The sequence below is a fragment of the Convolutriloba macropyga genome, chromosome 5 (assembly GCF_964194025.1).
Source record: "Convolutriloba macropyga chromosome 5, txConMacr16.3, whole genome shotgun sequence".
NCBI classification, from domain to species: Eukaryota; Metazoa; Xenacoelomorpha; order Acoela; family Convolutidae; genus Convolutriloba; species Convolutriloba macropyga.
Genome location: NC_134472.1, coordinates 27,204,824 through 27,230,518, shown reverse-complemented (window position 1 = coordinate 27,230,518; position 25,695 = coordinate 27,204,824). Strand labels below are relative to the sequence as shown.

The 25,695-nt window shown below is 34.7% G+C and overlaps 1 protein-coding gene across 1 annotated transcript in view; it reads left to right on the top strand.

The window, feature by feature from the left end:
* LOC142339281 (ras-related protein Rab-27A-like) overlaps positions 1–23,390 on the top strand; it is a 37,913-nt gene extending 14,523 nt beyond the window's left edge. Inside the window, exons 2-4 of the mRNA XM_075389187.1 lie at positions 3,062–3,144; positions 8,062–8,289; positions 22,587–23,390. Coding sequence (XP_075245302.1) covers positions 3,062–3,144; positions 8,062–8,289; positions 22,587–22,830 — 555 coding nt within the window. The 3' untranslated portion in view covers positions 22,831–23,390. The remainder of the gene's footprint in view (positions 1–3,061; positions 3,145–8,061; positions 8,290–22,586) is intronic.
* Positions 23,391–25,695: the final 2,305 nt, after the last annotated feature.

Genomic DNA, 25,695 nt, shown 5'->3' with positions numbered 1-25,695 from the left:
AAATCGTGGCTTCACCATCTATATATTAATCGCGTGAGCACATAAGGCGGCATGTTTTTGAGGCATCACTGAGCAGCATGTTTTAGCAGTACTACCGAAGAGCACGGTTAAGCGGTTGCTTAAATGGGGTTAATGATCGAAAATTGGTGCTTTAAGGTCATTGACCGATTAATGTTTCTAAAAGGTCATTGACCGAAAAATGTTCCAAAAAGTTCACTGACCGGAAAGTGTTGCCGAAAGGTCATTGACCCAAAATGTTGCTAAGAGGTCGTGTCATCTAACGAAAAATGCTTTGCTAAAAAGCCAGTTGCCGAAATCTCTTTGTAAAAGAAAACGACAATAATCGGTGTTCCAATAAACAAAAACAAAAGTGTAGAAAAAATCATTGGCCGATTAGTTGTTCAGAAAAAGGTCTGTAACAACAAAACTTCAGAAAACGGTCTGTGACCGAAACTCTTTTGATACTGGAAAAGTAAATAATCGAAGTTGTGTCAAGACAAAGAGGGTTCATAACCGAAAAAAAAACATTGTTTTCCGTGATTCTTTGTCAAAAAATGTTGATGAAAAAGGTTTTCTTAAAAATTTGTTCAGGAAAAGTCACTCACCAAAAATGTCAAGGATTAAAAGCTGGATGATGGAAGTTTGTTTTTTTGTTTCCCTGTACGAAGTTTTTTTAATACAGAAGAGTTCAGCAAACAAAATTTGTTAAGTGTAAAACATCCAAAAGGTGCTGATGCAAAAACCAAACTTAGGTGCCAAAAAATTATACGACAAAACTGAGGTCTTGAAATAAATACAATTTTTTAGCGCTCAGTAGAGAACATTTTCTGATTAAGGGCTGTTACTAATAATTTTTTGCATACAAAACCTGACAGGTATATGATTTTCCGTCATTGTTTTTTTTTCGAGGAATGTTTTGTTAATATTGTTTATTTTGTCCAACTCAGTTTTGTGTTTGATGACTTCTTAAAAGCATTGGCAAAGGCTTGCCAACGATTCCTTTTTATCAGCACATTCCTCGTATTAGGCACACCCATCGTGTTCTCATTAGCACATTCATCCTTTTAATGAGAACCGGAATTAGTTGCCTCACCAAGGATCTGTTTTCTCGTCTTTTGAGCTGTTGTATCTTCAGTTTCTTTCTCTTTCTTTCGTTTTTTCTGTTGTGCGATCTTCTATTTTTTCTGCTCCTCAAGTGTTTTCTTTAACTTTGATATTTTTGCACTCACCATTTTGCTTTTTGCGCCTGCTCACTATCTCGCTGTTCTTGTACGTTCTCTCATGATTTCGGCTTCTTTCTTCCAAAGCTGTCCCATTTTCCTTCATTCTATCACTTTCTTTTATTTTGGGTGCTTTCTCTCGCTCACTTTCCTTTTTCTTCCTTTCTCTTTCTTTTGTGGGTTGTTCTTTTCTTTTTTCTGTTTTTGATTCAATTTTTGTTTCCTATTGTTTTTCTTACGGTTGGTTCCTGATGTTCTTATGGTTTTTTTGTATTGTATTCTTTCTGTTTTTTCCTCTTCCATCTATTTTGATTTTTCGTTTTCTTCTCGTTAATTCCCTTTTCGCTTTTGGCTCCCGTTGGCTTTCTCCCAGACTCTTGTTTTTTTTCTGTTTTCCTTCACTGCTTTCAACCTTCTTTTGTTCTGTCTTTTGTTTTTTTCGCAATTTTAAAGCTATTTGCTCTCCGAATCATTATATATTTCTGCTTCTATCAATCTCTTTTTCTCCCTCTTTATACCTCATTCTATCCGTTTTGATTTTTTTAACGCTCTGTGAGAACGTCTATTACTCTCTCGAATAACTCGAATAAAACCTCTCTTCCTCTCTGACATATTTGGCTCTCTTCATTTTTTTGTTAGTGTGTCCAAAGTAGTTTTGCAAAAAAATTCATTGAAGCGATCGCATGTACACCAGTTATCACGAAGTGTTTAATGAACTATCAATAGTTAACGTTTCAAGATGAGATGCATTCAGATAGCCTTTACGGACCTGCTAGTGCTCAACTAAAAAGTCAAATATTTCATCTGTGGCCCTGATTTGGTTTCGTTTTTTTCTAGTGATGGAGCCACTTGAAATTTGGGTTTTTCGTCTATTGTAGCGCTAAAAAAGTTTCAAAGCATTAGTTGTATTTAGTAATATTCTTGCCTTTTTTGCAGTTCTGTTTCCATTTATTTTTCAATTGGTTTGAGTTTTTGGGTTATCTTATCGTTCAATTAAATTTTATCTAGCTCCTTTTGTTGATGTTTTTTTAGGTTAGAAAAAAATTGTTTTCTTTTTGGTTGAGAGTGCAATTATTTCTCAAGTTTTGTTAATGCTGTAGTTATGCAACTCTATCGCAGTTGTTTCGTAAACATTTTCCTGCTGCTTATGAATTGTTATTCGGTTTTTGTTAATCGTTTTCATAAAATTTTTGGTGTTCTCGTCAGATGTTGTTTGATCTGTTTTATATGAAGCAGATTTTTGACTGCTCAGAGTTGTAAGGCCTGAGCTCTGTATTCTATAACAACACAAAATAATCTACATTTTGCATCAAAGAGTGAAGTTAATCAGCTGTAAAAATTAGTGAATCGTTCAGAAATTAGTTAGAGCCTCGCTCTTTTGATTGGCTTTAGTAATATTCAAATTTTGATGCAGTTTGGCTGTTTTTTATTTGTCCTTTATTTGTCTGTTCATAGAACCACACAAATACGCCTTTCCCTTTTGGTACTCCATTGTCTATGGGCCAATAGATATTTAAAAAGAATGTGTTATCGTTTTATTTCTTCTTCGTAATTATTTTGGTGCTATTGACTTACAGATAAAAACAAAACAAACATTTTTATCGGATCTTTTCTGTTTGTGCCCACAGTACGTTATGCTCCCCAGTTCCCCAGTTACAGAACACGTGCCATTACATAGTAAACGATTATGTAAAAATATTGCACGTGCGTCGGGTGGGTGCAAATAATATAATATGCACCCACTAAGCTGGGGGGGGGGGGGGGGGGGTGGGGGACACAAACGGAAAAGATCCCTTTTATCTGAGCCTTTACATATATATGTATAATGTTGCATGTTTTAGACCTTCAAGCCCGCAGATCAACCGCCCTCTGTGAAGCCATACAGGATACACTTACAACTATGGGACACGGCAGGCCAAGAGAGGTAAACTAAACAGGGCAAAATAAGGGTAAACATTTCCCCCTCTTCCTCTGTTATGCATTTTCTCACTTTCTTTTTTGTACTGTAGTTGGGTACTACTTGTTTCCCAATTACATGCAGTCCTTGGGCTCATTGAGCAGTGCCCATGACTTGATTGGAAGAGGGGAGGGGAAAGGGGTTGAAGAGGAAATTGGAATTGAGTAGACAGTCTGAAATGAATCCAATTTATCTTATCTTCCAACAGCCCTACTTGTGAGAAAAAGATAATTTTATTCAAAGAAGCTAAGGGAATTAGTGCATTGCGAATTTATCACTCCAATAATTTTTATCTAATACACTGAAAAATGTTCAAAAAAGCACAAAGCGTCATAAATCCCACATATAATAGATGTATGCTGTTCGAACTCAAGATCGGCTTTGACATTTAGTAGCCGTTTGACAAGAAATGAAGTGACTTGAATATCAACAACAGGGTTAATTATTGTTGACTGAAAATCCTGAAAGCCTCTAAATTAAAATAGCGAAGGGGTTTGAAATGCAGTGTCGAGAATTAATTCCGTCTGTCTTGTTTTCCATTGTATTCAAAAACCCCTCTTCACTATAGTAAAAAATTTGAGCCATAGAAGCGTTAAAACTGAATTTACCTAGTTGATTTGCGTGTGCTATTTTGTTTGAGTATTTCTTTCTTTTCAGAATAGAAAAACTTGGCATGCTAATTAGTTGCATGTTGTGACGTCAGCAAAGCGTTGAAGAGTAAGTAGAAATTGATGAAAATGCCAAAACGCTGCTTTTTAATCAATTACTTTAGAGAATCTATTCTAAGTTCAAAAGGATGCCTGCATTCTATTGTGTGCTTTTAGTCAAATACATTTTGTGTGAATGGAAAAACAAAAAAGGCTTAGTTTTGTGCAATCAATATCATTGATCTGAACTACTTAACGTGTTGTTCTAAAAGCAAATACTACAACAAAGTCTTTAAAATTATTGTGGTATTTGAAACAAGCAGATTCAATTATTTTGTAATGCTTGTATGATGTGAATATCGAATGGCTTAAAAATGCTAGTAATCTATGTACGATAAGTCTAATGAAATGCGAAAAGGTGCAGGCGGTTTGTTTTTCACAGCAATCATCTTTCGAACAGACTGGCATATCTTGACTGAAACTTCTCAAGATAAATTGATCTCAAACAGTGATCACTGTCTTAGTATTGGAGTTTGATTAGAATAACGGTATTTGCTTTATAATAATGGCGCTGCTTATTGGGACGTTCTTATCTTTCGAGCTGTTTTCTTAAGTGATTTGTATTAGTTCCTCTTTCTTACTGTCGTAATTAATTGCTCTCGAATGAGAAGCAATTATTGCAAACATGTGTCTTTTTATGCAAAATTTTTGCTTGGCCGCTTTTGAGCTTTTCTAGAATAATATAGGACTTCTCAAGGGACTTTTTCCAATCACTTCTTTTTGATTTTTGAGTGATTTCTATTGCTCGCACTCCGAAATTAAGTTTGTTGTTCAAACAAAACCGATTGTTAGAGATGCGATGGGAAAGTCCTTATAGCCAAGTGGTTACTGCCTTTGTCGAGGTAAAGGAATGGTACTCAGGAGGTCTTGGTTCGAGCCCTATCTTTGTCTGATGTTTTTACACCCATAAAGAAAAGTTTACCTGTCATTTTTCCGTTCCCTGCAATTTTTCCGACGTTAGTCGGTTTATTAAAAGAAGCCTCAGCTTCTCAGCTGGCTGTTATAGCGCTGCTATTTTTTTTCTAAAAATATGTTCTAATAGATGTAGACTAAAATTTTTTCGCTTTACCTTTGTTGACAGCTGTTTCAACATTTTGCGTGAAATCTTTTTGACTTCTCTAGGCTAGTTTCACTCTTCTCTCATTCTGCTAAATGTCTTTTTAGGCAGCAGTTGCTCAGCAAAGCAATTCAAAATCAACAGAGTCAGTATCAAAAATCGAAATCAGAAATGGAAACGGGATAAACCCATGAAGCCCAATTTTTGTTGCCCGTTACTCAAACTTTGTTCTTAGTTACCATCTCTAATTCTTATTGTTTTTAATACTAACCCCCGTGTGGTGTCACGACAAAACTATCAAATTAGTTCACACTTTAAAATTATTTTTGTACAAAAATCATATTTTTTTCCTTAGTTTTTTTCTGTTCTTGCAATCCCAATCTTGGTTATGGGAATCAACTGCGGCTATTTTCGGGCAATCTGCCGGGTATGTTATTTGTTTGTAGCTTCTTAATTTAATCAGGCAAGTCAAAGCATAATTGCAGCCTTTATTTTGTGCATTCTAAATTGTCTTAACTATCGGGAAACAGAAGTTAGTTAATTTCTTAGTTATTCTTGTCATTTTGATACTTGTTTTTGAATCGGCTTTAGATGTCATTGAACATTGGTGCGATGACCTCTGTATTTTACCGCCCAGTTTTTGCGCAAAATATTTAAGTTTTGGCAAAAGAATATGTTTTTGGTCGTTATTTTTCAATTAAATATTGGTTTTGCTGATTTATCATTTATCCGATGTAACCGAATATTCAACATTGATGTATTAATTATTTAAATATTCATTTTTTTTTGTTTCCAAGCTATTACCGCACGCGTAGTTGGCTATTGTTGATTTTTAAACAAAGTTTGTAGCAATTATAGTAGTCCCGTGGTCTCTTTATGCAAATTTTCGGCTCACCAATTTTTCGTCTGACATTTTGTGCTCAAAAGTGGGATAAACAGGTAAAGGGCTCTTTGAGCCTTTCTGTTTACTAGAATCTATGCATGAATTTCGCTGAAACTGTTTTGGAGACATAAATTCATAGTGTGAAGGGTGGTTCGGAGTTTGACCCCCGTTGCTTCGTCACTCTCCCACTTTGCCACCTCCTCGCATATCAGAACCCAGTTACCCAATACCCACCCCCTGCTTATCGTTGCACCCGTAACCCAGTGCGCTCGACCCCACGCTCCTTCAATTAAGCTAAAGCCTTAAACCGTAGATAGTGACGAAGCCGACCGCTCGCCAGTCGTTTGTGAGTGATTCGCCCTATGTTAGTCGGTTACGTTTCAAAGTATTTTCATTTGAGGAGTAAACTAAAACAGTGCCGACTGGACACCGAAAATGCTTGGAGGGCATTAATTTGAGATTTTCTTCACCATTTTATGCATGAAATTGTTCTTTCTAAAGGTTCTGTTTATATGTGCTTACTGTACCCAAGGAATGGATACGATGCTGCAATTCATAAATAGGAAGGACTTAAGAGCAAAAGTGAGCAGCTTGTGTTGTTTCTGGATGTTCTGTGCTCGTACATTTGAAAAAATAGATAGGAGAGATGACAAGTTTGTTTTGAAATATTTTGTGTGGCTACTTTTTACCTTTGGTGATAACTTTTGGAGTTGCCCACAATTAACGAAAACATCGCATCTTAATTATTAACTCTCAAAAACATGCTCAGCCAAGGAAGGAAATAATAAAATCCAAACCCCCATTCTAACGGGCTAATATATAAGCAATTATAATTTGAGGGAAAAGCATTCTGAAAACTTTTCAATTATTCGATTAGTTTTGGCTTCGAACAAGAAAGAAAGTATTTTTAGGACTTACCAAACGTTGTTCAATATAAAATTCTTTTTGTCTTAGTAGTATATCGGCTTTTGGGTTTGTGGTTCGCAAACTCGTTCAGAACCAATAGAACCACTCTAGTTTCCTCATTCTCTTTCATACTCCTTATGCTCCCTCTTCAGTTTTTTGGGTTTGTTTTTTATTATCAAGATGAAACTTTATATTCGTATTAAATTTATTGAACTTTGTACAGCCATTTTTGTGAGTGACTACAATGAATTTAGTGTGAAAAGCGCAAAGTAGCAAACACAGTTGACTTTGAATCTGTAAAGATGGGATGACCCGATAAAGGAAAATCAAAACCGTCATTGACACAAATGACATTGAGACGTAACTTGTTTATTTTGTTGTCATGCAATTAAAATAAGCAGTTATGCGCAAATAAAAATTGCTTTGTGATGGACGGTTACTCGGGCATTTTGGTTACTTCGAAAAATCAACAATTTCTTTTTTTTGGGCTTGAGTTATAAAGCAGTTGCCATTTTCGCAGTAGCTTTTTTGTTTTCAAAATTTGTTTAAAAAAGTTTTAAAATTTTATTGCTAATGCAAATGTGATATGGTGCATTGTATGATTTCAAATTCTAATGCAGAGGTCAAGCATAGCTTCAGTTTGTTTTGCATTCTGTCGGAGCTCATACCGAAAATTTTCTGTTCAGATTTTCTATTCAATAAAAAAAATGCAGGTAAATGGAATTTATTTTCAGTTATCAAAAAGTCTTGAGGTTGAAATGTGCTTGCGTAATTGTATGTGTCGCTAAGCTGTGTGTTTCTCTAAAACATTTTGATTTTTTTCGCGGTATTGAAACTACTGCGGAAAAATTGTTTTCCTTTTTGAATTGTTTTCATACTTGCGTTCATTTTGACCCTGCCATTGTTGCAATATTGTCATGTGGTCTCAGCCATTTTTGAACGTATTATGCGGCCTTCGACTTGTTTTTTTTTGTAATACTGCAATCGTAATTAGATTTTAGAGTACTCATTCGTATCTTTTTCTGTTACCAATTATTGGCCCTGTTCGGACCAGTGTTGTGCCATTGACTTTGTTGAAGAAAGTCATTTTGTGTATGTTATCGTAGTAGCATAGCAACAGCGTCCGTTCGCTGCTTGGTAAAATTGTAAACATATTTCCAATTATTTTTAAGAAATCGTACAGGTTTTGCGCGTAGTGTTGCAATGGTTTTTTGCCGGTTAACTATATTTGATTCAAAGGAAAAGAAAAGAAAAGAACTAGTGGGATCTAGTTGCAACAGTAGTTTTAATGTACGAAAAGCTGTCTTCATAATAGCATTGAGTGTCTTCAGGTTCCGTAGTCTGACGACGGCCTTCTTCCGAGACGCTATGGGCTTCATCCTCCTCTTCGACATGACTAACGAAGCCTCCTTCATGAATGTGAGAAACTGGATCTCTCAGCTACAGATGCACGCCTACTGTGAGAACCCGGACATAGTGCTTTGTGCCAACAAAGAGGACATTAGTGACATTAGGAAGATCTCATACGAACAGGGCAAAGACATGGCCAACAAGTTTGGGTAAGTGGCCAAGTCTTGTTGCCCCCTTTTTTACATTCAAGAACAACAACTTAGCTGAGTGGAGATAAGGGTTTCTTATACAGTTCAAGACTTTTGGCGACCTTTAATTATAACTATTAATCTAAGAAAATTTCAGTGGCATCAGTAGTCAAGTGTTTAGTATTTGATGGTTGTTACTACTTAAAGGTGTATTTTTCCCCTTTTAACTTAAACTTGCTCACTAAGTTCTTCGGGTTGTTTGAGATTGTCGTCAATGTCAAATTTTGTTCCGACTGTTTTTAAACGATTGAAAAGCTCAAAACAACTTTTGTGGTTAATCAGTGAGTTTGATTGCAATAGTTTTTCGATCAGTTGGATGATCAACTTTTTGTTACACGCGTTTTCTATGGTAGCCGAGCTGTATTACGTCAGTAGTTTGGGAAGCTCAAATAAAATAAGGATGGAAACAAGCTCCGTATATTATAAAATTATAAATATTATTATAAAGACCTGTATCGGAGATGCTTCCCAGTTGTTATCATGATCTCGCATTAATGGAAAATCGAGCGGAAAAGTTTTTTTCGTGATTTTTTAAACAAAACTATCCGTTATCCAAATAGAATGAGAAAGCAGTATGAGCACAAATCCTCTTACTCGATAACGTCTCTTACTTTCTACTTTCATTATTAATTTAAAGTTGCTAAAAAGTTGAAAAATATATTCGAACGTCGTTGAATGAAAAGATTTTATAAACATTAGCAATGAATTTGGTAAATTCATTTGGCAGTTCAAGAATTTAATAGGCAGTTCGAGGTGGAGAAATACCCGTTTTTGCGATTTTTGGACTTCTTGCAGCTGGAAATAGCGCACTTGGTTATGTTAATTGTTATGAAAAATGGTTATGTTAATCAAAACTTCCTAAGATCAAATGCCTTACGTGTAAACACCCAGCGAGCAAATTTGTTCATGAGCTGCATGAAATCAATGATGTAAAAGTCCAGTCAATGGTTGATTTTAACAGGCTTTTCATGTTACGCAGTTGCGCTTGAAAAGAATTGAAAAACAGCATTTGGCGAAAATCTTTGAAATTAGATTTCTCTATAGCCGCAAAGCGATAGCTAAGGCTATTATTGGCCTTCTCTTGTTACAATTCAAAGAAGTTTTACAATTCAAAGAATTTGAATTGCATTGGGGTGCTGTCTTTTTTTAAGAACTGTTCACACATTTTGATGATTTTTGAAGTCAAATTGGAGTAGTGATTTGGTCGCGCTGAAACGAAGTGAAGCGAAAAAGCGAGTGGTTTTGCCGCGTGAAATTTTTTTGCTCTAATTTTAAAGAAGAGTGAGAAAACGGTGTTTGAACAAAAATTCGCTTTCTGGTTACTGGTTTTTTGTTCACATGATAAGGACCTGATCGCCGAGTGGTTAATACTTCCATCGAGGTGATAAAATTGGATTCAGGAGTTCGTGGTGCGAATCCTACCTTCGAATGATGTTTTCGCATCCATAAAGAAAAATTTATCTAGGCTGCAGGCCCTAAATTAAATTGTGCGGCCGCCTGTCCTTCGAGAGCAATTTCTCCGACATTAGTCGGTCTGATTTTTTGTTCATTCGCGTGATTAAGTATTTGGTCACACGTGACTTGCCTCACTCTCAAAAATTACTTTCTCTATCTGAAATTGACTTTTCGTTAATTTAATTCAAAGAGACTGAGTCAGGTGAGTGTGTATCACTCTAATTGAAAGTTATTTGAGAGCAGCTAATAGAAGCAGCAATAAGTTGAACATGTTCTTAATTGAAATATAACATCTCACCTTTTGATAAAGTTTCTCTTTGGTGTGTTTAATAGCTGCCTTTAGTTTATCAGAAAGCTATTATTGCGCTCCAGTTTTTTTACAATCCAAAGAATTTGGATTGTATTGGTGTGCTGTCTTTTTTGAAATCTTTTCACACATTTCTGCTTTCAAAACGGGATAAGCAGGTAACGTTCGTTGGGAATTAGGTTTCAATAGAGGCCCGTTGCTGGCATCAATAGTATTTAAGGTGCTTAATGTACTGAAGTTGCTGGGTACGTCTAAACTCAAGGTGAAAAGTTCACTTTTGAAGTTTCTTACCAAAAAAATGTGCTATTTTACTTGTTTTTGTCCGTTATTTTTAGCGTTTTCTTTACCTATTCGCCTAAATTTGTAGTATTATTTTGCAGGCTAGAAATGATATTCTTGACAGTTTCTTGAAGTATGTTTTGGTAACGCAAAGTTAATAACAAAAAGTTGTAATTTGCATTTTTTCTAAATTTTTATCTATACGGCAACGAATCGTTTTTTGGGCTTAATATGGTTACTGGATTTTTTCAATGACAATGGAATGGTTTTCATTTTGTTAATGTCTCGAATTTTTGTAAATTTTTGATAGAATTTAAAATTTTCAAGTATTTTTTGGAAAATTTCCTTAATTTTTCGAGCTTTTCCGGACTCAAAGTAGCCTACTCTAGGGTTCATTAATAGTTTACTGCATAAGTTCTAGTGGCAATGGAATGGTTGTCAGCATTTTAATATCAACGATTTTTAAAAATTTCTTGATAAAATTTGTAATTTTTTGTTTTTTAATTTTTTCATTTTCCGAGTTTCTAAATTTTTAAAATAAAACTTTTTATGGCTTAAATTATGTCACTGGATAGTTTCTAGTGGAAATGAAATGGTTCTGAAGATTTTAATAATATCACGAGTTTAAGCAATATTTCAGTAAAATTGGCAATTGTTTTAACTTTTTGAAAATTTTTGTAATTTTCTAAGTTTATCAGCTTTAAGGGTCAATAAAATTTTCTAGGTCTTGCAGATAGGCTACTGGACAGATTCAGTGGACAGAAAAATAGTTTTCGTAGTAGTATTGCAAAATTTGGAAATTTTCAATAATTTTTGCTGTTTTTTAATTGTTTGTCATATTTCTATCTTCAGTGGCCAATAAACCCATTTTATGGCTTGTGCATGGTTTAATATGCATATTGCGTGAAATCGTTTTGACTTCTTCAGGCTAGTTTCATTCTTCGCTCAGTCTAATCAATGTGGTTTTATTCTAGTTTCAATCTAGTTGCTCAGCAAAGCAACCTAAAGTGAACGGAGTCATTTAAAAAACAAAATCAGAAATAGAGACTTGATAAACCCAATTTTAGATGCCCGCTACTTGAAGTTTGTTCATATAAGTTACTGTTACCATTTCCAATGCTCTTTGGTTTTGATACTAGCCCATGTATCCTCTCATAAAGTACCAGGATAACAGGAGTATTTCTAATAAAATGAAATCAAATAGTTCGCACTTATAAAAAAAAGTTTTTTTTCTATTTTCTATTTTTTGAATCGAGGTTATGGGAATCAATGGCGGCTATTTTCCAGCAATCTGCCGGGTATGTTCTTATTGCTCAAAATAGTATTTTTCATCTTTATAGTAACGGACGCAGTATTGAGCAAAACTATTGGTTCATTAATATGACGTTGCCTGTTTTGTTGCCAGCTTCAATTAAACAATTGGATATCAATCTAGACAATTTTTGGTTCAAAAACATTTGGATAAACAAAAGATCTCTTTTTCGATTATTGTTGCTAATTTAATAAAAACAGAACTAGAAATAAAAGGGTTATTTGCAAGTTATTAGAGCAAGCGTTGTAATTGAGCGTCGCTTAAATTAAAACAGCCGAAAAATAATAAAATTTTGGGGTATAAAAAAGAATCATTTTGTAAAAGTTATCAAAGTTTGTTGTTATTGTTCTTTAACTTCTTTGTCACATTTCTCCGAATGGAACCAATGACGTGAAGAAATGTTAATTGGATAATTTTACATCGCCCTCTCAGCTCTGATGTTGAAGATTAATTTAAATTTTTATGTTTTAAAAAATGTCGTTTGATTGTTGTTGTTAGTAATTGAACAAAGTATCACATTTGGAGTGCAAGCAACACTTTGTCAACATTGTAAAGCTGTGCCGTTGTCCTGAATTTTTTAACAAGAAAATTACAGCATTCGCTGAAAATTATCCAAACGAACTGATTCTTCCTACTGCGAAGCTGTCATCTTATAAAAGCTATATTTCAATACTTCCGGTCTTTTTCTGTTTTCCTACTCTTGTTCGAATTTTGTCCAAGGAAGAGCTGAAAGTCGAATTTTTGAATAACTTCTTCCCTTTCACTAATAGAATTTTTGACCGTGAACTCGCCTTTGATCTTACTTGACTAAGCACACTCACAAAATCACCTTTCCCGTTTTTATGTCAAGTTCATAAACTTATATAAAACATATATTATGACTCATTAGCTTATTAATAGCCACATAGCGATAGCTGGGGCTAATATTGGCCTTCTCTTGGTTTTTTATAATTCGAAGAATTTGAATTGTATTGGGGCGCTGTCTTTTTTTTAAAATCTGTTCACACATTTGCATGATTTTTGAAGTCAAATTGGAGTAGTGATTTGGTCGCGCCGAAACGAAGTGAAGCGAAAAAGCGAGTGGTTTTGCCGCGTGAAAATTTTGCTCTAAATTTAAAGAAGAGTGAGAAAACGGTGTTTGAACAAAAATTCGCTTTCTCGCTACTGGTTTTTTGTTCACATGCGGCAATTTCACTTTGATTTTTACTGTTTTTTCGATTTTTTGGATCAGATTTTTTTCTAAATGGTTTTCCCAATCCATTCATTGTTCATTCTAGTCCTAGTTTTTTGTTTCAACCAAATTTCCATTCCTCGTTAGTGGTTTTTTGTCCTCATGCGGCATTTTGACATTGATTTTCTGTTTTGTTTCTTTTATCTGATTTTACTTAGGAGTTCTTTTCCCAATTCACTCATAGTACGTTCTAGTTCTAGTCTTTGTTTAGTCCATGAAAATTCTTTGAATTTTACGTCAGGACTTGTCCTGCTATGTTTTTTTTCGTCAAGATTATTCTTACAACCATATGACGATATAATTACCTCTAATCTTCTTTGTGGTCAATCGTTCTTTCAATTTCAACTGAATTGCGTGCGTGACGTGATTTTTCACTCTGGAGGAAGTTTTTAATTGCTCTCAATTGTGAAGAAATTATTGTCAACGTGTGTCTTTTTATGCAAATTTTTGCGTGACCGTTTTGCGCTTTTGTTCTAGAATAATCTTTGACTTCTCAAGGAATTTTCTTGCACTTCTGATTGATTTTGAGTGATTTCAATTGCTCTCACTCCGAAATAATGTTTTTTGTGAAACGTTCTAGTTCTAGTTTTCTGTTAAGTCAATGAAAATTCTTGGAATTGTACGTCAGGACTTGGTCCTGCTATGTCTATTTGTTTCGTCGTCGCGATTTTTGTTACGACCATATGACGTCACAATCAGTTCAAATCTGCTTTTTGTTCATTCGTTCATGCAATTTCAACTGAAGTGCGTGTGTGACGTCATTTTTCGCTCTTAGTAGAGCGAGTTTTTTTGTTCATTCGCGTGATTAAATTTTTAGTCGCACTTGACTTACCTCACTCTCAAAAATGACTTCCTCACTTTGAAGTTGACTTTTTTTACTTTAATTCAAAGAGATAAGGTCAAGTGGGTGTGTGTCACTCTAAATGAAGGTTATTTGAGAGCAGCTAATAGAAGCAGCAAAACCTTATACAGATTTTTAATAAACAAAATATAACATATCGGCCTTCAATGAAAAGACGAATTTTTATTGGTCTGTCTTTTTTACTGTTTTTTTGAGACTGCAGATCTACAAAGCTATTGCGGCTTTTTTCTGGCAATCTGCCAGCTATGTTTTGATAAAAAATGCTTTTGCGAATACAGCCATATTAAAAGAGACTTTTGCGAATTGAAACTGAACAAGGCTTGTCAATTTATTGCTGTAAGTTTCCTTTCATAGTTTTTTATGCAGCGTCGATTACTTCATCAATTGATCTTTATCTGTTTGTCTGTATTTTCTGGCACGGAAGTCTATTTCGCTGCTATACTGCTATAACCGACAATATCCGGGTTGTGTGTTTTTATTAGCCGTGGAGCGATGGTGAGGCTCATCTTGGTTACTGCAATCCAAAGAATTTGGATTGTATTGGTGCGCTGTCGTAAGATTCGTTCAGAACTTTCGTGTATTTTTTCGACGTCAATGAAAAGTGACTTTTTAGAGTAGTGATTTCATTCGCGCTATAGTATTAAAGGGAGCGAAAAAGAGAGCATAAGTGTGTGAAATTTGTTGAAATGATAGTTTTCCACGCATGCTACTGATTTTTACACCTGTGTTATATTAGTTCTAATACTTAACAGTATTTACCACCAATGGGCAGCTAATAGTTTTTGTGACTTTCAGACTATCTGGTCTCAAAAAACCTTAGTGATTTTTTGCGTTCTGAACCGTCTGTCGTCCTATTTGTTGTCTTGTCACTTAGTATCGTAAGTGACAAGTCTCGTCGGCTTTATTTATGAAGCATAATAACAAAGTATACATGAAGCATACTGAGGCATACTTTATCAAGCATACTGAAAATGATTTTAGTTATATCGTTTGGAATTAATGACTTTGACCCATCTGCTTTCAAAAAATATCCGTGAATTTGCGCGCATTTCTTGTTCTTTTTATTGTTTAGTTAGTAGTATCATTATTGACATTATCGCTAATATTTTAACTATAGCGTTTGGAATTAATGATTTCGACCCTATCTGCTTTCAAAAAATATCCGGGAATTTGCGCGTGAGTCTTGTTTTTTAATAGCCGCCTCAGCTTGTCAGTCGGCTATCATAGCGCTCCTATTTTTTACAATTCAAAGAATTTGAATTGTATTGGGGCGCTGTTTTTTTAAGATCTGTTCACACATTTTCATGATTTTTGAAGTTAAATTGGAGTAGTGATTTTGGTCACGTCGAAACAGGAAATGGAGCGATAAAGCGAGTGGTTTTGCGGCGTGAAGTTCTTTTGCTCTAATTTTAAAGTAGAGTGAGAAAACGTTGTTTGAACAAAAATTCGTTTGAACAAATTTCCATTTCTCGCTAGTGGTTTTTTGATCACATGCGGCATTTTGACATTGATTTTCTGTTTTTTTTTGTTTTTTTCGAGATGGTTTTCCCAATTCACTCATAGTCCGTTCTAGGTCTCGTTGTTCGTTTTTTTCAATGAAAATTTTTTGAATTGTACTTCAGGAATTGTCCTGATATGTTTTTTTTTACTTCGTCGAATAAAAATTTTGTCGCTTTACCTTAGTTCACAGCTTTTTCAACATTTTGCGTGAAATCTTTTTCACATCTCTAGGCTTAGACAGCAGTTGCTCAGCAAAGCAATTCAAAATGCTCGCCTCCAAAATGGCATCAAAATAGTTTGCACTTCAAAATTGTTTGCGTACAAAAATCTTTTTCTTTTCCTTTGTTTTTCTCTTCTTTCAATCCCAATCTTGATTATAGGAATCAACGGCGGCTATTTCCCGGCAATCTGTCGGGTAGGTTTTTTATTGTCTGAGTTAGTACAATTAATGACATTATCTTTAATGATTTTAACTATAGCGTTTATATTTAATGATTTTGACCCTATCTGCTTTCAAAAAATATCGTTGAATTTTTAAGTTTCACGCGTATATCTTGTTCTTTTTTGTGTTACTTAGAATCATTAATGTCGTGCCTTATCCGTGGTTAAATGAGGCATAAATGACTCAATACGTGTTATCAAAAATTTGAGTGAATTTTTTGTGCCTGTATTTCTCTGTTCTTTTTGCTTTCTTTCAACTTTTTCTGAAGACAGGTCCCATCGGTTTTCTAATAAGACATAATTAAGCCTTTTAAAAGTTTTTTCTATAGCCGGAGGTTTTTATGACTTGCACATTCTGTGTTTTAGTATTAGTATTAGTGAGTTTGTGTTTTGCCGTTTTTGTTGTTCGTTTTTTGTCTTTACATTTAATCTCATTACACACCAAGAGTAAATGAATCTGCTTAACGTTGTCAGTTTTTTTTTTGTTTTAATGACTCTGACAATATATTTTTTCATAAAATTTATTTTAATTTTTTAGTTTTAGCCCTATTTGTTCTTTTTTGTCGCTGATGACAGTTCTCATCTAGCTCCTAGAACAGCACATTTTAATTAATTGCTCTCAAACGAAGTTTGTAGCCATTATATTAGTCCTGTCGGTCTTTTTTTGTGCTATTTTTCGCTTGACCGATTTTTCATCTGACGCTTTTGACTTTTGTCCTCAAAAAAGGGATAAACAGGAAGCGCCCAGCGGACATTAAGTGCTCTTAGAGCTTTTCAGCTCAAACTGTTTTGGAGACTTATACTTATGGTCTGAAGGGCGGCTCTTAGAGTTTGAAGACGCCCTCACTGTTGACCCCCCCCCCACCACACTTTTGCCCACGCCCCCTCATCCTCCCTCCCATCCGCCCCCCGTTCACCCCCCCCCCCCCCCCCCCCCCCCCGGCTACGTTCGAACAACCGATCGCTAAAAACATGAAATTTTATACAATTTTTTTCAAGTTTTTTTTTTAATTTTTGTCTTTGAGTTCTTTCAGCCCTGGGTGTCAAGAAACCTCCTCTAGGGTTTCATAATAGGTTACTGCATTGTTTTAAGTGGTAGTGGAATGGTTTCAACATTTTAACATCCCAAATTTTTGCGTTTTTGAAAAAACGTGCAAATTTTTTCAATTTTTTGACATTTATCTTTCATTATCCACGTCTTTCCAGACACTGGGGCCAAAAAACGTCGTTTGGGGATTGATAATAAGTTACTAAAAAAATGTATTTGCCATGTAATAGCTTTCAATTGTTTAATATGAAAAATTTTTAAAAATGTTTGTCTTTTTTTAGGTTTCTCGGCCTCAAGAGCCACATTATTTCCTTTAGGGTTTGATTATAGGTTACTGCATAGCTTCTAGATGTAATGGAAAGTTTTTCAAGGTTTTAATATCAGCAATTTGTAATTTGTTTTTATTTGTTTTTGGTAATTTGTTTTTATTGGTTTTTGATGGTTTTGACACCACTAGTTTACCAAAACACGTATATTTTATTTTTATTAATTGAATTTTATTTAAACTTCTTACTTTTTTATTTAAATTGGGGTCTAATGCCTAGTTTCAACAATTTGTTTCCGTTTAATTGATGATAGTTATTAGTTTGTTCAACTCTTTGGAATGTAATTCGGGATTGTCCTGCTGTTATTTTAACTCGCCGTCTTCTTTTTTTGTTGAGACAATTTGATCACGTGCGATCAAGGTGCGACTTTTTTCGGTTACTTCGACCACTGTGCAGGTGGGTTTGTGTGCGTAACTTTGTTGATTGCCGCTTTGTGCCAGGGTTTTTTTGTCAATGATGTGCTAATTTTTAATCATACATGACTTAACCTCGCTCAAAATGAGTGCTGCACTCTTATGAAATGCAAGTTTAGAATGTAACCTCTGAATGGAATAGAGGTCCCCAAGCTTGAATATTTTAAACCTATTTTACTTGAAAGACATCAGCGCTATGAATTTAACTTGAAAATAAGGGAATTGAAAGCAGATTTATGTTTTCAACCGCAGTGTTTTTCTTCGGGTTTGTGATTTTTTTTAAATTGTAGGATCTCAGCGGTTTTTTGCGTCTGTTGTCCGGCACTCTGCCGGCTGATTTAGTGAATTTGAAAATCATATCTCTGTCCTTGTGAACACCGCGCAAAACTTTTGATATATTAGTTTTATGTTTTGATTGGGTAGCTGCAATCAAAGTGAAAATATTTACAATAATAAAAACCAGTATTTGGTACAGATTGCAAAACCAGTTGATTACTACTTATTTACCAAAATTAAAATTGACTGATATCTGGCCAAAGCATTGTAGTTGTTCATCATTTGAATTCAAGCAGCCGAATCAGAAAAGAAGCTGAAAAAGTTCGTATTGAGTGAAAAGATTCTTGAAGATCTTTACTAAATGAATGAACATTAATTTAACTTAGCAAAAACCGGCAGAAATGTATTCCAGATCACTCTGCCGGAAAATTGGAGCGCTAATGATCATTTGTTTGTTTAATAAGTTTGTGTCAGTGAGAACATTAAATTTGACTATTATTGACAAAATGAGCTAAATTGCTGATTTGATTCCATTGTATATGAACAGAATCTAATTTCAATCAAAATTAACGGAAATATTGCTGGAAAGGTTTAGCAACCCTTTGTGACCTTTGAAAATAAAACCGATGACGTTATTGCGATTAATCGCCAAATTTTAGCAGAATAGAACAAAATATAACGATACTGAAAAAGTGATTAAATTGATGTTTAATATGTAAATACTGAAAAAATAAACAAAACAGTGAAAATCAAAGTAGATGTTACCATAACTTTAAGCCTCGATGGCGTCTTGAAAAAAGAGGAAAATTTGAAATCCTGGAATTGAAATATTCTACGCTTGATGGGTTACAACTCGTATCATTCTTCGTGTCAAAAATGACTGGGCGATAAGACTGTGGAGCATATAGCGCCTCCCTCACTGGATTGGATCAATAACCTAATGAGTACATCGTCACCACTTTTGAGCTCATTTTTGTTCCGACCCACACTTCAGTGGGGAGGGAGGGACTATATACTCAACTGTTTTTTTTTTGTTCAGACAATTTTGGCCGATCGATATATTCATCGTAGAGCATTGTGAGCGGTATCATAAAAAAGCACGTACATCCTAGAATTCGGAATTAAAACTTTTTTCGATTTCCATTTTTTACAGGGATTTATCGAGGTTTAAAGTTTTGTGAATATTAGACTGTTTTTATTCACATTTTCAGTAATTTTTAGTAAAATTTGGCACAATTTCGGTAATAGAATTTTAAAGAAGTTAAAATTTTTAACGATAAAGTGTTATTGTTACCGTAAGAGATAGAAGGGCGTTGCTGAAGTGTTTGATTGAAGTTTTTTTGGCTAAAAATTTTGACACAATTTTCAAAATTCGCACTTTTTATCAAAATTGGCACAAATTTTACCTTTTTGGTCCACTTCGTTAAAGTCTGCCAGACGTACTCACCTACAAACCTTGACACAGTCTCTCTAATCTTCAAAACAGCGCTGGTTGAAATTAGGCGCCTCATGAAAGTCTTCTGGAGTTAAAATTTTGCCGTTTTTGCAGATTAAACTCGATAATTATAGAAAATGCATCGTTTTTTTTTAATATTTGAAGAAGTTGAATCAACAATTGGTCTTATTTGCAAACACTTGGGCGGTTATTTGGGCCCCGGCAAAATTAGGGATAGGTCTGGTATTATCATGGATTCTTAGAATCAGAAACTTTTTTTTTAATTTGGTGCTGCTGTTTTTCAAAATATTTTGCTTTTGTTTTCTTAATATTTATGACAATTTTTTTCACGGCTCCATTAATGACAGCTCCCACTTACGTAAGCACGAGTTCGAATATAGATATCTTTTGCTTTCAGAGAACCAAAGGGTTTTTATGGCTTTGAAAAAGTGTTTAAGTAAACCTTTACAGAATTCTTGTATTTTGCCTTCAATTGTTCTTTTTGCGGTCTGATTTTTAAATCTAACCGTTCTAAGATCCAAATGGCTTCCTCATGAGCTGTAAGTGAATGTTTAACATGCAGTCGGTTGTTACCTAATGTCTCTTAGGTTACTGAATATATTTGAATATATTTGTTTTATGGAAATATTGGTGATTTTTTGCACTTGTCAATTTTTTATAATAATTTAGTCAACTTTTTGCTTTTTCGCAGTAAATACAGGTGAAATTTTCTTCGTTATAGAATTCAAACTAATTTTGTGTTTGATTGTTTTAACAGGTTTTCTTGGATTTGGTACTACGAGTTTTCATACCAAATTTTCGCTATTTTTGTGCATAATTGCCCATTTTTGCTTGTTTTTGTTTCTTTGCTAAATTTTCACATTACTTAACAATCTAAATCGAAAAGGCTTTACAAACTTGAGAACTGAACATATTTCTTTTTTTCATAACATGGTTTTAAGGGCTGTGACACCGTCCTCTTGCAGAATTTGGTAGTTTGTTTTTGCCCTCTATTTGTTTTTAATTATTTTTGTCGTATGACAAAAATTGGGTAATTAAGCGTCTCAGTGGCCAACTGTAGATTTAAAAAATGAACTTAATAACTGATATCTTTAAATAGCTAATTGTTTTTATTGACTTTCAAACTAAATTTCTAATAAAAGATTAACAGTATTTTTCATTTTATCCCTTTTTATTCTTGTTTGCGTTTTTTTCGTATTTTATAATGCTGTATCATTTTTGTAACTTACCGTCTTTATTTAGAGCTCTTTTTAAAGTTTTGTTGACGCAAACTATAACATGTCTGTTGTTTAATCGTTTTGACTGATGTCTTCAGGGCTTAGACAATTTGTTTCAAAAGAGTTTTGTGAAATTTAGATACTTTTCGTTTTTTGTGTTTTTTTTTTTGCTAGGAGAGGTATATTAAGATTCTAAGGGAGAGGTATATAAAGTTTTATTTTCCCGTGGTTAATGTACAAACTTTATCCCTTCAACACTGTGGTTTATATTACAGTCTTGTGATTTAGTCTCACTACTTACAGGCGCAATTAATTTTCCAACTAGTATCAAGACAAACTGTCAACCATTTGAGTCGAAAGATTTGGTTGGCTATGAATTATGAAAATTTAAATTTTTGTTTTTTAGGAAGAGACTATAGATTTTTGAGATTTGCGCATCTTATTTTGTTAAATTGTAGCTTAGCAACTCTATAGACAAGAAACATCATTTACCTATTGAATACAATTTACTCTTCTTCGAGGGTTTATTTTCTAATGTTCTTTGGTTTTGGTACAACAAGTTTTCAAAAGATATTCGTGGTTTTTGCTTATTCGCCACTTTTTTGTAGGTTTTTGTTTTTTCACAGTAGCACAATATGAGCGTCCTTGTCAATTGAAAAAACGCACTCGAAGTTTTTTTTTAAATTTTTTATTGTTTTCATTGAACAGCTTAATGTTTGATAGGCTAGGACTTCGTTTTCGTGCAAATTTTTCCTTTTTGCCTGTATTTGTCGTTCTTTTTGTAGTCGTATAACATATCCTAGATAATCAAAGGTCTCAATCGCTCTCTATGGAGCTATTAAAGAATCTGTCAATGATTTCATTTGATGCATATTATTTCTAATCAGTTCGAAATTGATTCTTTTCAAAAAAAGCAATGTTTTATATGTTTTACCCTTTTGCTTATTTCTTGTCGACTTGTTATAAGTTTTATTTAATGCCACTTTGATGTGGTTATTAATGGTTTTCAACAGAATGGACGACGAGTTTTGGTCGTAATAAATATATGTAACTATTTCATTTTTATCGCCGTCTTTTCTGGTAGTCATTTTATGGGAGTTGCAGGTCTCCTGCTGGGAACTTTAAGGTAGATTGTTCTTATTCGTTTAGTAGTTTGTTAAACTATCTGTTGATATGTCAGTTTTTTTTCATCTCCATCTTTTGGTAGACACTTAAGTTAAAAATGTAGATGAGCGGGGTTGGAACTTAATGTGGGAACGCACATTACCGAGCCTCCTTGTTATTTTCTATAAACAATCTTGAAATGACTTATTCTGAACCGACTATCAAAAGTTTTGTTTTTAAATTCTCTCCAAGTGCTTTAAAAGGAAATCAGGAACAAAGTACATTCAATTGTGCCATGACGGAATTGTAAGTGGTCTTTTGTGTTCCAATTCATCAAAAGCTTTTCCTATTGCTTCGAAGGTTATACATGCACATTGAATCGAGCTTCAGGTGCCATTGAGGTTTTTATGTGAAATGTGTCTCACATCAATTATCTTTTTCATGCTCATTTCAGGCTCTTTTCATGCTCAATGTTTTTTATAATCGTACTGTTGCCCGATTTGAATGAGCTTTTAATCATTTTTTCGTCCAAAGACTAGTTTTGATCTATGCAGTTTTCATCGACTAATCGAATGTCTTATTTTAATCGAATCACTGCCTTACAAACTTTTTCTGCCTAAAAGTATCTAGTGTTAGTTTTCACAGGCCGAGAATTTATTTCAGATAAATGCGAGGAAATGAGATGTCATATAACATGCTCTTCGTGTATCATTGTTTCCTAAAAATCTTTTTTATAAAAATTGAAATTGAAGAGGGTAGAATTTGAAGCTCTAAAAACGATGAAATTCTGAGTGCCATAAAGTTTTGTACCGTATAGAAGTTACATTAATGTGTGCACTGCAACTACTGAAAAAGGTCTCAAAACGAATGTTGACATTATGGCTGATCGTCGATGATAAATTTTTCCTATTAATCAATTGACAAATCGCCTTTCCGTTCTTTCTCTGGATAGTTTATTCATTTGAGGTTAAAGGCTGTTTTGTACAAAGCAATTTTGTACTTGGTGCAGCTAATGTATGTGTTGTGTTAAGTCTGCCCTACTTCGAAACATCTGCGAAGACTGGAGTGAATGTAGAAGAGGCAATCAACTGTTTGCTGGGGATGGTGATGAAGCGGATAGAAGAGAGTGTAGAGGAAACCACGCTTCCCACCAACAGGGAGAGGGGAACCAACCTAGGCGGACCCAACTCACAACAGGGTTCAGGAGGACCCCACTCCAACCCACACGACCCCTCAGGAGGAGCAGCGGGAGGAGGAGCATGTAGCAGTTGCTAGTTAAATTTCCAGCATTCCGCTCGTCCCTCTCTTGTCACAACCATCGTCCCTCATCCAGTAAATGGTAGTGACTCGGCATTCCTTATCTATCTTATCTTCAGTTAATAAACAAGTGGTTTCTCAATAAACAAATCGAGAGCTGCGATGAAAAAAGGCGGACATTTTGTCCTCTCGGTTTCTGTCACGAGTCAACACTGAAAGTGATTATGATCATACCAGATCTACGTGAAAGTATCTTTCTGAGAGTACCGACGAACAGCTGTGGTTCATATTTGCAGTTATAAGACCAAAATTAATGTCCGTTGAATTTCCACTTTATGATATGTAGAATTGTTAATTTTGGGTACACTTGCTAAATTTTTGGAGAAAGCGAAAAACAATGCATGGTTTGATCAATTCTGATTGAATTTAATTCTACATTTAAGAATAGTGAAAGGGTCTTCGCTTTCTCTGAGACAATTGATAGGTGCTTTTGAATAACCTGGCTATTTAGTCAAACATTTCTCATTTTAACAAATATCCTAGTCTCATTTGATGAATTTTGAGCACAGCGCATAAAATTGGTGGACATTTTTCGCACATCGTTGAGAGATGATAATTTTAACTTAAGTAGGTGTGAGGAAACTTTCTAAGCGAGCACATTTTCAGCAAGCATGGACTTCTCTAAGCAGTTTTTTTAAGTTTTCACTTCGCTTTTTCAGATGAAATGGTTTTTAGCGGTTCTTTGTACTCGCTTTTTAGTTTTTGCGTCAGGAGTGTTTTTGTGTAGAATTAGTTTTTACGTTAGTTTTCGTGGCCTTTTGATCTTGTTAAGATTTTCGCTTATAAATATTTTAGAAAATAGGTTGTGTTTGAACTGTTCTGCCTAATTCTTCTGCATTTTCTGCCTTTCAGATTCTTTTATGTTCACTTATTTTAGGGTTGCTGATAAGGTTATTTTTACAAAGTGAAAAATTGTACTTTTGCACTTTGACAATTCTCTACTACTTAAACCTCTGTTAAACAGATTGATGCAACCTTGTATTTAAATGCCTTATTTACACCCTAATGATTTTGAATAGCGAAATTGCTTAAGCTTCCGTAATATCAATAATTGCTGTTTACTCGCCAACATATTTAACCTTTATGTTACCTGAATTAGAGCAATGATACTTGATTATGTAAACGGTCGTTAGTGTAAATTTCTTATATTGTTGCCATTCATAATATCACTGACATCAATAAACGTTCGCCATTTTAATAAGAGGGAGGAGAAATACAAATTCACGATCAGTGGGTCTTTAAATATCAAAAGAAAATACGAGAACTGTTCTGTCCGATCACGCTCCGATTTTTCTAACTGCTCAGGCCTAAGAAAAGGTAGACTTTTGTAATCAAAGTTATAATACTTGCTGTTTTCAAATTATTTTTTGAAGTTCAAAAACAGTTTTTATTCGTCCGTTTTCTCACTTTTATCTCATTTGAATTATTATCAAATTGATCATAATTTCTGACCACTAAACTCTTAGTCGGTAAATTAACTAGCGTTTGAAAATTTGATGATGCGTTTCTTCTAATTAGTTTTTATTTCGAAGATCGAGTAGAATAACAAATTCTAAACAGTACTTCTGGCGATTGTGCCTATATATATATATCATCAAGCTCAAAAGAGTGCTGGAAATAAAAATCTTTTACCGCCCTGAAACCAGAACTGAACTATTTAAAGCTCTGGAAAGTGGATTTGAATTTGGATCTCTCGATAAGCGCAACAAAATCAAAGAGAAGAGATCCTGAAATTGGAAGTTGAACTAAACTTATAAACAGGTTCCTAGTTTTGTCTGTATCAATTCAAGTTAATGCTCTACCACAAAAATTATTAGAATAATTAACCGCAAGAGCTACTCTCTTGGCGATCGGAGCTATCGCCCCATAAACCTAATAACACCTTAGTTGGAATAACTTTACATCGCATATCATAAGTGCTGCGCAGTCAGTACGTAAAATATGACGACAAATAGCTGCTGGCACAAGTGAAAATCGGGCCTGTGGAGGTTCCGAAAACGAAAGCTTGCGCGCAACTGTTTCAGTCAACTTTTTCGCGGAATGATCGCCAAGGCTGATGTCGCAGCAGCACAGCATCCAAGGTTCCTATCTTCTTGACGCAGCCTTACGCTTTCTCAAACGCTACCCGCAGCAACAAGAGGGGATGTCAGTATACGTTTTTGAGCTTTGAGATATATTTGGTAACGTACAACCGTAGAAATTTCATATGCCTAAGTTAGAACAGCGTTTTGATTCGAAGAAAGATATTACCGAATATTATCTGGTTATCCTTCAAACGAAAGCGCAACGATCATACCCGACGCCGATTTATCAGGAAGTCGCATCTCTGAACTAAGCAGCAGGAGGGGATGGTGGTCCTCAGCAGCCGAGCAGACGAGATTCGACAGAGAAACAGCTGCACGAGGAGAGCGATTGCAACCACCCGAAAACTTTAAGACAGCACAGTTGTAACTAATTTCTTTGAAAATCATACTGGGGTGGTTAAGGTCGAAACAGGGAACAGCCAGCTTCAACGACTGATGTACAGGCGCCGGACAACAAATTTCCATCGGAGAATAATAGAAGCGAAGATTTCCCTGAAAATTGTCACAATACAATAAATAAAGCGATATCCAAAAACTTAACAAATGCATTCAAGAAACGAACAATAAATCCGAAAAAAGGGAGAAACGACCGTAGAATATAGATGGACGATTGAGAAACAGCAAACTTAACAATAAACTGGCCAACATCAACAAGATTACCCTGGCAACATTTAAGTTAATCCCAGCCCGAAGCTACATGTATTAGAATAGGTATCAACAAATACATTTCGAACAATAC